The sequence below is a fragment of the Anabrus simplex genome, chromosome 1 (genome assembly GCF_040414725.1).
Source record: "Anabrus simplex isolate iqAnaSimp1 chromosome 1, ASM4041472v1, whole genome shotgun sequence".
In the NCBI taxonomy this organism is placed as follows: Eukaryota; Metazoa; Arthropoda; class Insecta; order Orthoptera; family Tettigoniidae; genus Anabrus; species Anabrus simplex.
In genome coordinates this window covers 349490373-349507875 of record NC_090265.1, presented here as the reverse complement: position 1 = coordinate 349507875, position 17503 = coordinate 349490373, and the positions used below count along the sequence as shown (strand labels likewise).

Genomic DNA, 17503 nt, shown 5'->3' with positions numbered 1-17503 from the left:
GCGTAGCTTCCTCCTAGTACCATGTTGGCAGGTGTCATGCCTTTCATGTAATGGGTGGACACTCGATAAGCCATGAAGAAGAATGGGACCCTCTCATCCTAGTTCCTCTGATGCACCGATACCACCTTTCTGTGGTGCTTTTCGGTAATCTTTATGAAACGCTCCACCATGCCGTCTAGCTGAGGGTGGGTCTTCTGAACTCCCGGATGTTGTAGAACCTTCAGCATTAGCCTTGACGCAAAGTTCCTGTCCTGGTTGCTGTGCAGTTCCCTCGGTACACCAAAGTATCAGAAGATTTTTCCACCAAGATATCGACTACTGTATTTGCCTCCTGGTTAGGGATAGTGTAGACTTCTGGCCACTTGATGAAGAAGTCCATGGCCAGGAGTAGGTAACTATTCCCAGCGTGGATTTGAAGAATGGCCCAGCGATGTCGATGGCGATCCTCTTCAAAGTGCTCCGACGTTGTACTAAATGTTCTGGTCCCTACTTCTGGTACAGAGGCCTCTGCTCACAGCACATCTGGCATGTTCTCTTGACATTGTTCCTGAAGTGCATCCCATAGTATTGCTCTCATAGTCTGAGTCTTCTTCACTCCAGGTGGCCCAGCTGTGGTGCTAGCATGCAACTCGGTCACCACTTCTTTCTTCATACTCCTGGGGAATATCAGTTGGGCAATCAGTTTCTTGCCATCGGTAGGCTTTTAATAACTGAGCAAAATGAAATACAAAACGGATAATTAGTAATTAGAATAAAATATAATTGACAAAATTGGGTGCTGCCTGCAAAAGATTTACAGGAATAATTGACTCTCTAGGGCACGAATGAACTCCTCCTCCCAAGGTTACAGTCATCAGGCTGACGAGACTCATAAGTTGGTTTTATTACCGTACTGTTACTATTTATCTTTGAAAATAAATTTGGGTAGCATGCCAGGTTTTCCGTTACTCCACCAATAAAAGATTTACCATAAGTTTCAGTATGAGAATTTACTCCCAAAAGAGAAAAAGAAAACACCAACAATAATCATGTGATGAGACCAACTTGTTTTGCTGCTTACAAAAATAAACATCCACAAACATCATCTACTATTTATACACCACAAATGTACATACTTCTGAAGGCCACACTTCAGATAGATGATTTCATGCGGATAAGACGACTACCCATTCTTAACCTCGTTTAAATGAACAAAATAGCATCGTCACTCTGGAATCAATGTACCACATGTTATAACTGTATAAAAGAAAGAAAAAAAAACAATCCCAGTCACTTCACTATACTCTGTTAATTAAGCCATACACCTTCACAGTGTAAAATGGGTAGTGTGGAATTAATAAATACCAACAACCATGTCGTATTAGTCAATGAATGAACAAGTAATAAACACTTGGTCTACGGTTTTATCTAGCCATAATCAGTTCTGTTCACAACAATGCATTGCCTCCAGATTACACATATAAACCTCCTCACACACTGTACATTTTCTCGGAGAGGAATAAACCGGAGTATGACTGAGAGATGAACACTATGTAGCGTCTTCCACCGAATGCACACGACATCAAGAACTAGTAATGACTCCGTAGTCTATTCCATACTGGTTCTCTTCAGTAATGACTCCATAATCAAAGTTTTTCAACACTACTCACTCTGTAATGGATAGTGAATAATGACCTCGTCGCGCAAGCGCACACGTATATATAGGCTTGCTCAGTGTGACTCAGTCTGAAATAGTCCACTGGTAGCAATGTTCTAATTGAACCATCTTCAGACATCTCTCAATCAACACAATGTTATTCAGAATCGAAGTTCTTGGATTGATTACCGAGCTGATGATGTGAAAGTTAGTGATCTCTAGTGTTCATCCATATTGATGAATTACCATCTGCAGCCTATACTTCCCAGCTGTACTCCAGGTTTCCAAGCCACACTCGTGGCAACACTTTCATCCGATTTCAGCCTTCTTTATTGATGTAGTTACTGTTTCCCATGTTGCACAATCTTCACTGCTAGGCCATGTGTAATATAAGGATATACCTGTTCAGTATTCCCTAACTACAAATCCTTCTTATAATACTGTGTCCTTACATCTCAATTGAACAAACTCACATGATATTCACTACTTTATATTATGAATTATTTTACGAAAATTTCCGAACCTAAAATCGGGGATCATACTTGTGTATGGTTACAGACTCCCACATGCCAGTTAGCACCCCATTGTTGACCTTGAGTGATGTCCACTGCTTCAGTATGTCTTGTAGGTTTGACTGTGTACGGCAATATCCTTCCATTCGCTTCGCCGTTCCGCCTTGAAGCCCTGCGTAATCTGCCTGGTGTCGTCCTTCAGCTGCTCCCTCCTCAAGTCGGCTTGATACCAACCTTCAGCGGCTGTGGCCCGAATGTCCACAGCGCCTACCTACCTGTCCCCATACTGGCAGTGCGTTCAGTTCCTGGGGTACGGTCTTCTGAACAGAGCATAAATATTGGAGTGTCTCCTACCAAGACAGTGTTTGGTGTTACTCTTTAAAGCATATCACACAATCCATCTGCCCCTCCAGGTTATGGAAGCTCAGAAGGCAGATCATGGCAGGATGGTCAGTGCGCAGATGGAATGGCTGCCCATACAGGTATTTGTGGAAGTACCCCAAGGTCTTCACAATGCCAGCAGTTCCCGACGCGCCACGCAGTAATTCCGCTCGACTTTTGGCAGCGTTATACTGTAGTGGGTGATAACCTTCTCCTGGTTTCACAATTAAGTATTTATTATTTTCCATCTAGTCGATACAATGATTGCTTAAGGCAATTTAATGGTTAAAAGTGGTACATGTTTCTTATTTTATCAACATCTTCAGCCACATAACACTGTTTAGATGAAAAATATATAAATTGACAAAGTAATGCTTAAGAGGAAGTGTCCTTAAAATTAACATAAGATTGACAACATTAAAACAAACAAAAAACTCAAGAGAAAATATATAAATTATTTCTACAATTGAAAGCAGTCGTCAAGGAAACACTTGTACAATATTCCATAGAGAATATGTCCTAAATGAATATTCTTTTCTTAATAATTCATGAAAAAAGGTCCATTTATAAATTATAAATTATACAATTTATAAGTAATTGTCGAAATGAAGAAATCCAGATATCACAATGTGGCTCTTATTATTAATGCAGATATTTGTCGAAATGAAGAAAATCCAGATATAACAATGTGGCTCTTATTATTAATGCAGATGAAAATTAATAATAAGAGCCACATTGTGATATCTGGATTTCTTCTGATTCCTTTTCTAAATTCTGTTTTTAATTTCCTGCACCGCTTGTTCTAACATTGGAAAAGAGAGGGGACAAACTGCAGCCTTAGAGATAAATAGATAGATAAGGAATGGGTGAGCTCTACACGTAGGTCTATGAAGACCCTTTGTGCCCCTTAGACGGGTTTGCCTAGTCCAGACCTAGTGCTCCTATAAAGGATACCAGTGTCCGGATGTTGGCATTCCTGATGTCTTCCAGGCTCACAAAATGTGAGCCAAGATATCGAGGTCTAGTGCTTGCAAGAGCCTCGCACTGACATAACACATGTGCGGACGGAGGTCTCTTCCTCCCTACCGCATCTTCTACACATCGGATTCTGACTAATTTTCATGATGTCTAGGTGTGTCTCTAAGGTATTATGGCCTGTCAACAGTCCAACTACCATTTGTATTCTGGTCCTATTCAAATTTATTAGGACCTTTTTATAACTTTAGCTAGGCCCTCCAATACGTTCATGTGCCTGCCCTGCTGTGCTTAGCCTCTTCCAAATGTCTAAGTGAGACTGGTTTGTCCTATTACCAGTTTCACACTTTGGAGTGACACTCCCAGGAAGGGCTCTGGTCCTATGAAAGGACTTTTTGAGCCTTGTTTCACTAGTTTGTCAACTTCATTTCCACTGATTCCTGTGTGCCCAGGAACCCATAACAGGGAAACTGGGATAAGTTCACACAGCTTATCTAACATCCTTTGGCACTCCCATACCATTTTGGATGTTGTTCTAACTGTGCATACTGCTTTTAACCTGCCTGGCTGTCGCTGCAAATGGTGATGCATCTTCTACGCCCAGGCATGTTCCATACATGTACAGCACAGGCCAGTATTGCATATACTTCGGCCTGGAAAACGGTAGCATATTTACTCATGGGATGTGAGAGCCTTGTCTTAGGTCCCCAGACCCCGGCACCTGTGCCCGTCTCTGTCCCCGAGCCATCTGTGTACCATGTACAGCCCCCGGACCTAAGACAGGCCCCAGTATCCATGGTCCACTCCTCCCTTGTGGGTATCACCACTGTGAACTTATAATTCAGATTAAAACTAGGCTTCATCAGGGCCCCGATCATCGTCGTAGGCCAAGTCTGGTGAAGCCTTGTAAGAATAGAAGCATGACCTCTATTTGGATTCTTGAAAGACCATCCTCCGAGTGACCAGAGGTGGTAAGCACTCATTTCCGCTATCTCCTTAACATATGAATGTAAGGGTGAAAGACATAGCATGGCCTCCATTGCACATAATGGTGTAGTATTGTGTGTCCCTGTTATTCCTAGACTTGCAAGTCTTTGGACTCTGTTTGACTTGGTCATGGTTTTACTCTCCGAACCTGGCCACCAGACTAGATGCGTAGGTGATCGTGGGCCGTACAATAGAAATCTAAAGCCATTGGACCACCCTAGGTCCTAGGCCCCAAGTCTTTCCGACGGCCCTGCGACAGGCCCACATAATCTTGCGAGCCTTATCCACCTTATGGTCTATATGTTTCTTCCAACTCAGTCTTGTCTCGAGGATTACCCCTAAGTACTTAACTGAAGTTGTCTTAACTAATTTTTTCCCAAATAGGAATGGCTCTGACAGTCCATCTAGCCTCCTCCTCCTGGTAAACACCACGAGCTCCGTCTTGTCGGGATTGACCGACAAGTCCGTATCGTAGCACCATCTTTCCACCCCGCGTAGGGAGCTCTGTACGAGGGGTGTTTAAAAAATCTGTGCAGAAATAAGAACTACTTACGTGTTTGGGATAAACCTTTTTTATATTTTGACTTAGTCTCCTTTTAGGCTTATACACTTCGTCCAACGATGTTCTAGTTTGTTGATCCCTTCCGAATAATAGGATTTGTCCAAGTCTGCAAAATATCCATTAGTGTTTGCAATCACCACCTCGTTTGAATAAAATCTTTGTCCCGCCAGCCATTTCTTCAAATTGGGAAACAAATAGTAGTCCGAGGGAGCTAAGTCTGGAGAATAGGGGGGATGTGAAACGAGTTGGAATCCTATTTCCATTAATTTTGCGACCACAACTGCTGAGGTGTGTGCTGGTGCGTTGTCATGATGGAAAAGGACTTTCTTGTGGGCCAATCATGGGCGTTTTTCCTGCTTCCTGCAGCTTGGTTTTTAAACGGTCCAGTAATGATGAATAATATGCACCTGTAATAGCTTTACCCATTTCCAGATAGTCAATGAGGATTATCCCTTGCGAATGCCAAAAGACAGTCGCCACAATCTTTCCGGCCGAAGGAACGGTCTTCGCCGTTTTTGGTGCAGATTCCCCCTTGGTAACCCATTGTTTAGATTGTTGTTTGGTCTCAGAAGTATAGTAATGTATCCATGTTTCATCCACAGTGACAAAATGATGCTTAAAGTCCTCTGGATTCTTCTGGAACAGCTGCAAACCATCCTTGCAACACTTCACACGATTCTGTTTTTGGTCAAGCATGAGCAATCACGGCACCCATCTTGCGGATAACTTTCTCATGTCCAAATGTTTATGCAAAATATTATGTACCTGTTCAGTCGAGATGCCCACAGCACTAGCAATCTCATGCACCTTAACTCTTCTGTCATCCATCACCATATCATGGATTTGATCCAATGATTTCTGGATTCGTAACCTCCACAGGCCGTCCAGAACGTTCAGCGTCACTTGTGCCCGTATGGCCAGTCTGAAAATTTTGAAACCACTTATAAACTGTTCTAATCAAAGGTGCAGAGTCACCATAATGTTTATCAAGCTTCTCTTTAGTCTCCTGAAGCGTTTTGCCTTTCATAAAGTAATGTTTAATCAGCACACAAAATTCTTTTTTTCGTCCATTTCTTGAAAATCACTCAACTTCCTTGATTTACACGAATGCCAAACACAAAGAAATAGACCAATAAGGCTGAAACTTGGTGTGCGTTCATTCAAGAGATGCTACTAACTAAACATGACTTCGATATGCGCCGGTGGTGCCATCTCTCAGACTTTTCAAACCACCTTCGTACGAGCTCTGAAACCGTACTGGGGAAATTTCCCACCGCCATCAGGCTAATCTCATCTGCATACTGGTCCTGTTCCACGATGTTCCTGTGGTTGTATCGGCTACCTGGTTTTCTCCAGATTAATGTGCAACGGGAATCGTTCTGCAAACTGAAGCGGGATTAATATGTGAAGAGCACATGCCTCCTTCCATTCATGGTCCAGTTTCGATGTTGGGCATAAATTCCTCCAACATTTAACCTGGTAAATAGTTCATCCACTACCAGACACCATAATGTTGTCGATAATACTCCTCCCTGTGGACACCTCCTGTCTATATTAGCTCTCAACATTACTGCGTTGAGGGTAAACAGAACTTGATGGGCCTGCAGTGAGGCCATAATCCATTTTATGAGCATCCTGCTCACGCCTCTTCTCTCTAGACTAAGTTCTATGGAGCCCAAAGATGTGTAGTTAAAGGACCTTTCTATGTCTAGGAATACCACCATAGCAAGTTGTTGCTGATCCAAGGCACTCTCCAGCCTGGAAACAAGCTGGTGTAGTGCCATCTCAGCCGACATCCCTGGTTGGTATGCATGTTGATGGTGATGCAGGGGACAGTCTCTTAATACTTTCTCCCTGATATGTCTTTCCGAAGTCTTAAGAAGAAGACGACGACGTTTATGAAGACCTTCCGGGTTTAAGTATATACACTACCTTCGCCTGACGCCACAAGGAGTATACGTACTCTATGGTGAGACAGGCTCTAAAAATTCTGACCAGGTATGGTATAAGGACCACACCTGCTTCCTGAAGAAGTGCTGGGAAGATCCCATCCATTCCTGGACTTTTATAAGGGGCAAAAGATTCTAATGCCCACTTCACCCTTCTTGGGGTAACAATCTCTGCGGCTTTCTTCCAACCACTTCTATAGGGTCGGAAGGATGCGCTCGATTCTACTTCACTATTCATGACTACTGAACGTGGAAAGTGGGCATCTAGCAATAAGCTTAGGGTCTCCCCCTCTGTGGATGTATATCCACCCAAAGGAGATTCCAATGAGCCCAGCCTTGCCCTTCCATCCAAGGTTAGAATTTTATTAAGCCTTACCGCTTCATGTTGACTCTCGATGGAGTAGCAAAACTGTCTCCAAGATTTCCTAGAAGCCTTTTTGACTTCTGACTTGTATTTTCTTTGTGATTCTTTGTAAGAATCTAAACTTTCTTGGTCTTGAAGTTCCCTGTATTTGTTCCAGAGCCTTCGTGTGTTTCTCCTCAGGTGTTCCAGATAACTGTTCCACTTGAAGCTTCCTGTTGTTCTTTTTGCCTTAATAACTGGGCAGTTTAATTCATAATAGGTAACTAGTGTCTGTGTGAGAAAACTCACACTGAGCTCCAGCTCCTCCTTATTCTTGATTATATTTGAGGGTCCTCCTTCCAGTCCCCTCCTCACGTCCTCTCCAAAAGATGCCCAGTTGCTTTGTCTAGGATTCCTGTAAGATGGGATCTCGAAGGAGCCCTCTATATGAAACACAGTGTGTGTGTGATATGACAAGGAAGGCTCCAAAGAAACTTTCCAGTCTTAAAATTCCTGTATGATTCCCATGGAACCCAGGGTAAGATCTATGATCCCCTCACTCCTATTATTGATGGAGGTAGGGGTATCACCCATGTTCATGATCTCAAGATCGGTTGTACATAGAAATTCTATGAAATTCTCTCCCCTTCAGTTTGTATATTTGCTACCCCAAATGCTGTGATGAGCATTGGCATCACATCCTACCATGAGTATACCCTACAGGGCATAAAACAATAGTGGGTTACATAACTTACCTGCTTACCTGTCTGTAAATAAACTGCACCAGCCTAGCTGCAACCGGCAGATGGGCGTTTTGGGTTCTTGTGACGAGAGTATACTTGGACAGCGATACTACTCTATTAATTTTAATTACGGAAATGAGGAACTCAATTGTTATTTAAGTATTTAATTAACAAAGCATTGTCGATTTAAAAAAAAGTCTTGTCACAATACCTCTTTTACAATAGATCGCACTCGTAGTGCAAAGATAAATGCCGTAAAGGCTTACATTTGTAATTTACAATGATAAAATGAGGTGACGTTACTGTAATTTACAAAGGTAAAATCATGTGATGATTTGGTGCAGAGGAGGAAATCCGTGAACCAAACCTGTATCCCTATTTTAGGGAACAACACCATTGGACCTACAAAATAAAAACATGATGCCAGCATTAGGGACGTTTCGCAGAAATAAAGCTACTACTAAAGTTCCCTCACATTTTGGGGAAATATTTACATGTAAACAGTAACTCCGCATGTTACAGACGACGACTAAAATAAACCAAACACTGAAGCTATATGTTACCCGACTACATATGAAAATTCATAGGAATGTGAACCCATATCCTTGGGTAATCTTTATACTTACTAGATAAACTAATAATCAGAATCCACTAGTACCAATATATCATATATACAAGTACACATCAATATTGACAAGTGAGTGGGAAAGAAAAGAGAAACAAAAAGAAAGAATCGTTATCACAAATAACTCTTGGCCTGAAAGAAAGAATCCTTTACAACACTTGGCTTTTAAAAATGGCCACGACTTCCTGGAGTGCATGGTTGGGCCATTGACTTGGTTGTCGAGCCAGTAAAGCCTCCCCCATCCCACAGAAATATCTTAAACAAGGCCGCCAGTGACCTGGTTTCTCTGCGTTCTGGGCTAACATCACAAGAGGGCTTTCAATTTAGTCTTCTCTTGACAAACATATAAGCCATAACTTCTTAGAACAAGTAAGGAGCCAATTCTCATTCTATATATCTGGCTCTAATAACTGACCACCTTGGGCCTAATTCATTTCATACAAAGTACTATACTGTACTATTTCTCATAAAATCACGACCGTCTATACTTATGACGTGCCTGATACCCTCTAGGTCCAAGGTTCAAGTCCATGTTTGGCAGAGTGAAACGGAGTCGAAGATTTTAATGACACTGCATACAACGTGGTTTTAATTTCACCAGGATTCAATCAAATAGATACTTGCATATAAATCATACTCGGGCATACACTACGTTATGCAGATCTATCTATCCTTCCAAATAGAGAGAATGATAAACTAATCCAAATGATCCTTACTTACAAGAAAATTTGATCCGACGACAGATACTAAGGAATATACCGATCTAATATTCACTAAACAACCTTGAGTAACACTTGGCACTCTTCTTCCCACCACATAACATAACTCACGTCGCTATACCTTACGCTATACTTTATACCTTACAATTAGTGATTTTAAAACCATATTAATAAATAGCCTGATGGGCTACAATCAAGTCGTATTCTAATATTTATATACTTAATTACTACATTTCTGCGTAATGGCCGCCAATCCTAACACATGCCTAAAGTATGGTTTTTTTTACCCGACATTTGGTGACTTCCTTATCCCTCCTTCAGGGTTAGGCTGTGCCTCCTTAGCCCATCATGGTAGCGATGTGGTCCTGGGTCGATCCTCTTGCTTCCAGCAGGGTAGGTGGCTCCATTCTGAAGTTATCCTCCCGAAGACCGGCTTGAAGACTTTGTGCGTTCGGACTTGAACGTGTTACGACACTTACTGGAATGAGATGTTTAGTTAATAAACCGCACAACACCACCGTCTATCCTACTGAATTTCATGGGTGTAAGATAAATGACTGGAACGTTATTGTCCTGTCAATAGATGAAATTACGTCTTAACATGTGTATAGGCTTACTTTACTAAATGCGAAACTCGTAGCCTTATCCGCTGAACTATATTGACACTTCACCTAGCTCAACTTGACCACACATGTGTGTCCCGTAAACAAAACCTGGATAGTTTTAGTTAGTGGTTTTGATCCTCTTGCCGAAGAACGTCTATTGCTACATTCGCCCTTGCCACTTCTATGAGGAAGCCTCTACATGTGGCAATGTTTCTAGTTGAATGCTCGCAAATTCGCGACCGCGCCACAACAGAAAAATCTTAATATAATCATAGTTACTGAACAAATGAGCAAATCACTTCTCCAATGAATAAAATTAGCGTGACCGCACTGAAGTAATTACATCTTTGTTCAGACAAAGTTTTCTGGTGCGAAATACAGACACGCGACACGCACTAGCAGCAATCTCACCGTCGAATGAACAACCCCCCTCCACATCTCTCAGCTCTTATAGGGAGCAAAAAGCGAAGCGACGCCAGGGAAACTCACTCGAGACACTCTTGAGTTTGGTATGCAGCCACTAAACAGTTTCCCACGGTGGTTGGATTATTGCGAAGTTTATCTCGTTACTTGTTAACGGCGTTAAACGTATCATTGGCTTCTTAAAATTCTGGAGATAATTTTCATCATTTTATTATTCTGGAAAACCTGCAGATAGAGGGGATATCACTCAATTCCCGTGATGTGGTGAACCTGACTACTCCCGCTTAAAATATTGTTAGGGTAGTATGGTACTTCCCAAAACAAAATTCTTATCTCTCCTTCTCCAACATATCTTCTGTTTCACTCATGAATAGCCACACCCTGCCTAGGGAATCGCCTCATAAGTTCCCGCGTTCTATACGGCATCACGCCCTTACATTTGGCGTCATGTTGCGCATTATTTCATCTGCGTTAAATATTGCTTATTAATGAATGAACAGAATGGTTCATGAGGTTAAGTCCTTGTTTCCTACAGTATGCCACCAGTCTCTTGAACTCCTCCGGCAGGGGTGGAGATTCGGAGCCTCCTGGGAAATATGCAGAACAGAAACCAAATCTATTGGCTGTCCGCCCTCTTCATATCTCACTAGGACTGCTACTAGGTCTCTAGTAATGAAGCCCGGTATAGCCCAGACGTTATGATCCTTAACTAGTATACATGTTCTAGGCTTCTCCACTGAAGAGAGTGAAGCCTGCACATTTTATTCCCATGATATGTCCCTGTCTAAGCCAGGGTTCCTATATCAGGGCGACCGAAAACCCACCTTTCTGGTTACTTCTTATAAGTACCCTAGAGCCCGCTATACAATGTTGTATGTTTGATTGTATGAAAGAAATCATTCCTTACCTTCATGCAATGCTGTATCTTATGCAGTCTCCGGAACATGCAGCTCCGTCTCCTGCGATGAATCTTGAGGCTTGACTGGCTCTGGCTCCTGTCCAGGCTCCTGCTCCTTGCCCTTGCTGGTCTCAGTATTGTCTGTGGTGGGGTTGGTCCTCTGCTTGTTGCGTTTGCCCTCCACCAGGGTGAAGGTAGCAACATGCACCCTGCTTTAGCTTCCTCCTCCTTGTATACCGAATGGTTACCCAACAGGGCTCCATTCGGCATCTCAAGAAAGGAGCTACTAGTCCCCCTCACCATGCAGAGGATCTTCAATTGAAGATTATAACCAAGGTTAGCCCCCTACAATTGTGGAAGCACACACGAGGGGGAACTGCAGCCTTGCCTCGCTTTCGATTCTTATCACTGCAGACTGATTTTGTACTTATTGTTGATAATTCTTCTTTCTTGGCATCATTTGATATATGGGTTTATTTATTTTAACAAATCAAATGCATTCAGCTAATTTTGTCACTGTGAGACATAATATGTATCACTAAGAAATTTCGCCTGCGTAGTCTCACTGTACTGTTATAGTTGCTGGTATTGCTCAAAAATGAATAATGGTCTTTTTCAGGAGTACCTACGAGTGCTGATCACATATCATCGTTTCATCTCATTCTGCCTGTATCTGGTTGGTTTCATCTGGTTTGTACTCTCGCTGGTCAAGAAGTACTATATGAGGCAATTCTCCTTATTTGCATGGACTCACGTGGCTCTACTCATTGTTGTCACACAGAGCTATCTTATTATTCAGAACATTTTTGAAGGACTTATTTGGTAAGTACAAGAAAAATGTTTTTGGGGTACACCTCTTTTCAAATTTCCTTATTAATTATGTGTGCTATTTTTTTGTATTTATTTATTTATTTATTTATTTATTTATTTATTTATTTATTTATTTATTTATTTATTTATTTATTTATTTATTTATTTATTTATTTATCTATTTATTTATGCCCACAATGAGCACTTAAATCAAACCCAAATACATTTATGTTAACAAAGAATTAACTGAAGATTTAGCTTGCATCATCTTCTTCCTTTCCCAAAACCTCTTCATTCTGGCTGACCTGGCTGCCCTTTCTTGTGTTGTACAGTTTTTAATGACAATCTTATTTGTTTGTTCTTGAGAATCCTTTTTTCTTCTCTATTTTCAATTTGCTTCATTGTAATATTCAGTTCTTCTAAATCATTCTGAACTTCTTTAAACCAATTATTTTTTGTTTAACTTTTCCAAAAGTAATTAAATAGTTGTTTTATTATCCTATTATCATTTAATCTAGAAAGATGACAGAAAAAGGCAATTCCTCTTTTTCTCATCGTATCTATTATAGATTCACTTTTCCTATAAACCACTGCATTAGGCAGTAATCTCCATTGTCCATCCACCTGATGTATTTTATTAATGATTGTTCTGAGTATCCTTCTGTCAACCTTTTGCAGTGTATCAGGTGTTGCTTTGGTGTTCAATTTAATAGTGTTTCACAAGCATAAGTCGCTTCAGGTTTAATGACGGAACAGTAATGTTGAAGTTTAGCATTTATTGAAAGAGATTTTTTCTTTTACATTGGCCATGTAAATCGTTGGGCTTTTTTTAACTTAAATGTTCTGCTTTCTATTGATGATTTTTCATTGGAGTTTCAAGTTATAATTTCACCAAGATATTTAAACTTATTCACAATTTTAATAATTTTCTTAATATTAACCATAATTATTTCAGGCTGTAAAGATGGTTTCTCAGAATTAAAAAAAAGATCCTCTTTCTGAAGTGAGACCAATTGAATACTTCTATATGAATATATAAAGAGAGACTGTGAGTTAGATTATATGTAACAGGTAATCAGAGAAACTACCAGACTTATTTAGAAATTGCCTTCACGATTTGAAAGATAATATAATTCTGGGTAACATTGGCTATGTATCATCCCGGAATATCAAAGGGTTCCTGCCAGAACTGTGATTTAACACATTCACTGCTGCCTTAGTTAAACCTATAAATTGACCCATGGTCTGATATGTTTTTCTTTTCTTTCTGTTAGTTAGAATATAGTAGAGGGTAGATTTAACATTACAAGTGAATTTTTGACACAAACATATAAAAAATCATTGATGAAGCACATGTGCATCATCAGCACTATATAACATGCTGTACTGGTAGATGCATTAACCCCTCAGCGCCGACCTCTATACGTGGTATAGACCCTCTTTTCTTCCGTAGCCGCCGACCTCTATACGTGGTATAGACCCATACGTGGTTTCACATTTACGGCTATAGCGCGAAGAGTTTTGGAGTTATTGATAGGCAAATTGTTTTGCTTCCAAGAAGACATTTTCGGTTTTATCAGTGTTATAAATAAGAATTGAGAATCGTTCTGATGTGGTTGTTTTCACGAGGTTAAGCATCTGTCAGGTAAGTCTGAGCACCATTCTCTGCTTTTTTTAAATGTCTGTTTGCTTCATTCTTTCCCACAGAATAAAATAAAGAAATGATGATCTGAGAAGTTTGTCTTTTCGCGTGATATTCTTTGCTCTATTTGTACATTGAGAGTGCGGTTTATTTATTATATTGTCTTTATTTCTCGGCTTGTAATATTTTCGTAACTCTCCACGAGTGCTCTGTGTAGGCATGAGTTAGTGCTGCTTTCTATCTTACGATACGAGAACCAGTTGTTCATGGTATATATCTCGCTTGAAAGACGATGTCGTGACCTTTCATCTGAAATATGTATCGAGTTGATTTGTTTCGTCATAAATGTTATTCCCCTCATTCAGTTTCATCCTGCTGCTTTCAGTCTAGCTGCAGCTTCATCAGTCCATGTCACGCACCGCGCTCAGCCATCGTTTGACTGACAGTAACGTGCTTGAAATATTGTATAATTCAGAAGAAAGTTTAGTCGGAAGTAGAAGTGACAGTATAAGCAGCACTGGTATTGAAATAGTTGCTGTGACAGTGGTAAATTATGACAGTGACGATAAGGAGGAAACAGTACTTGGAAATTTCGTGTAGGAGACTATAGATAATTATACAGGTCAAAGGGAAGTTTTCAGCAGTGAATTATGATACCTAAATTCTCTAATAATATTCACACGGGTCACAGAGATAAATATTGAGCAATTACCTTATCGGGTTCAGCTGGTGAAAGGTTTGTTTACAAAATACGCTCGCTCGAGCGGGAAATATTCAACGCCGGCGCGCATCAGATAATACAGTTCCAAGATTGCAGGAAAGACATTTTATCAGGAAATTAGCACCAAAGAGTGAGAAATCCAAACCTCAGAGACGTTGTATCGTGTGTTCAAAACATGACGAAAAGAAGACATCAGTGTACTGCTGCCAGGAGAGTGACATGGGTCTCTGACTCGAAGAGTGCTTCGAACACTATAACACGGAACTAAATTACTAACGAAATGTGAAAAAATTATGTAATTATCTGCATGTACTTAGTTCTGTCATAAGGAATTCCAAATTTCGTGAATATCGGGCTACTCTTATACTTGTAATAACACTTTAAGTGAATCAATGTATTTCCGTCGTGCGTACTTGAAATCTCATCCGGCCGCGGGGTAGGAAGCTCTTTAAATGGCTGCGACGCTGAGGGGTTAATACAGTATGCATTGCATTGAAAAAAATTATGTTACATTTTTTATGCAATAACTATTCACACAAAGAAAATCTTTCAGTAACTGTTTTTTGATGCAGTAGTTAATATTATTGTAGTCATTCACATTATGTATAGCACTAGTGGTTAATCCCAAAGAAACGCTCTAAGCAAAGTGCAAGGTTTTCAGAGAACAAGCACAATAATAATTGGAGTCATTTCTTTTCGTGGCACAATTTACATTGCTTTTTCATTGATTTGCCTTTGGCACCTACTTTTTGTATTGGAATGTAAAGGACCAGTGGAATTGTCATCGCCATTTTCATCCATTATTACACCACATTTAAAAGTAACAGGTCACGAATCAATAACCTGAACTTGTAACTCGAACCTTAATCTGAGTGCCGTTACAGAAGAACAAAACCCAATCACAGTGTCGGCCATTAAAGACAAGCAAAACCGGATCATGTTCAAAGACGCATATGCGTGTCAACGGCAAGTAGTCCGGCAAAGGAAAAAATGGCAGCAAAAATAAATCTCAAAGTTTTTAATTTTTCCTATCCTTTTCTTCCCTCTCATGTAAGAACTATTTGATTGATGGAGCTCAAATTTGGCAAGCTTATAGCTGATACCTTTGGTTAACACATAGGCTACTTACTATCACACTATCTTTTAAGAGGGCTATGTTGCGAAAGTAAATGTGAAGAAAGTCAGAGGAAAACGTGTGCTTGAGACCCTTAAAATTGAATACGCTCTCTAAACAGTCCTGTTGAACAATGGAGTAGAACAAGTGTACCTGTCATTTTTATTTCCAAGAAAAATATTTATATGTTCATATCTTTAATTGTTTTTGTGAAAAAAAGTTTAGCTTTGTTTTGGTTCATGCTTTATCTTTGGGATCCTAGTCTTGGTTTCTCGATGGACAGTGCTCAAATTTGGCAAGCATACAACTGGAACCTTTGGTTAACTTACAGGCTACTTACTACTGTATTACAGTGTATCTTAAGGTGGTCTTGCTGGAAAATAAAATGTAATTCAAAGAAAAACGTACACCTGTAACCTAAATGGTTAGTTCTATTAATAATAGAGTCAGCAAGCTTACTTAAAATTATATTTCTTGGAAAAAAGTTGCTAAGCATTTCTTTCGTAATTTTATCGTCATCAATTCTCCCTTTCCACCTGACACCATGTGAGGACAAATATGGTTATTGTCCACTTCGTCCCGTCTCTCCACCATTCCTCGTCCATCCATTGTAATCATGGTCTCCCTTGTACTCTCTTCCCTGTCATTTGTCTTTCCAGTGCTTATCTTGATAGTGTTCTTTCATCCGCTTGACGTATCCAAGACACCTTAATCTGTTACAGTTTGTCATTTAGTTTGTGCACATTTAGTTCTTTTCATACATATTCATTTCTCACTCTATCCCTCCTTGTCTTCTGTACAATACTACTCAGGAATTTAATTTCAGTTATTTATACTCTACTCTCATCTGCGTCATTGTTTAGGTTTCTGCTGCACATCTCCATATAGGTAACTAATATCCGTTGTACATTACTTCTTTAGCCTTCACTCATACATCTATATTCCACATTAATCTCGATACTTGGTGGTAAAAGGCACTCTCCTCTTGTATTCTATAAATTTCCTTATTCATTCTTCCATTTTTTGTTAGTTCACTTCCCAAGTATTGAAGTGTTCCACTATTTTCAGTTCCTTGTGTCTCGAATTTTGATAGCTTCATTTCATCCTTACTTCCTCCACACATCACCATTGTCTTGCTCTTCTCCACATTAATCCTCGATCCCCCATTGCTCAGTCCTTCTATTCAGTACATTCAGCTGTTGTACCTCCTCATCTTCTCCCCAGATCACATCATCTGGAAACATAATTACATTCATTCTTTCCCTGCTATAATCTCCTGCTGCCTTTATGATGTTATCCATCACCATTATGAACAAGCAGTGAGCGGTGATAAAGGTACAGGGATCTGGACGTCAAGTAGGGATGGCATATAAATGTTAGTGTTGAACTCTAGAAGTATTGTAAAGAAAGGAATAGAATTAATTGAATAGATAATTACCGTATTTACGCGAATAATACCTGCATATTTATTTTTAAAAAATTGAGCTACGAAATTGGGGTGCGGATTTTATTTGAATCATTGTTGGCTTTTTTTTTTTTTTTTCCAAAATCAGCCTTCCTAAAGTTGAGGTGCGGGAATTATTCGGCGGTGGGAATTATTTGCTTAAATACAGTATATACTTACCAGGAGTTAAATCAAGGCTGAGATATGATATAATGGATGCAGAAATTTTCTCACATAACTGTAGTGTTATTTTTATTAACCCGTTCGGTGGGCAATGCGGCGAGATCCGCGGCTACAAGTCGCTTGCTCGGTGGGGAACGCAGATATATCCGCCAATTCAAATTACATTTATTTTTCTCAGTTGCCTGCCTGCAGAGGTTTATTTCCTTTTCAATAGCGTATTCTGGATGAGTC

At 40.1% G+C, this 17503-nt stretch overlaps 1 protein-coding gene across 1 annotated transcript in view; it reads left to right on the top strand.

Moving 5' to 3' along the window:
• The window catches only part of Cds (CDP-diacylglycerol synthase), a 222750-nt gene that overhangs the window by 120035 nt on the left and 85212 nt on the right, over positions 1–17503 (top strand). Inside the window, exon 5 of the mRNA XM_067142681.2 lies at positions 11978–12180. Coding sequence (XP_066998782.2) covers positions 11978–12180 — 203 coding nt within the window. The remainder of the gene's footprint in view (positions 1–11977; positions 12181–17503) is intronic.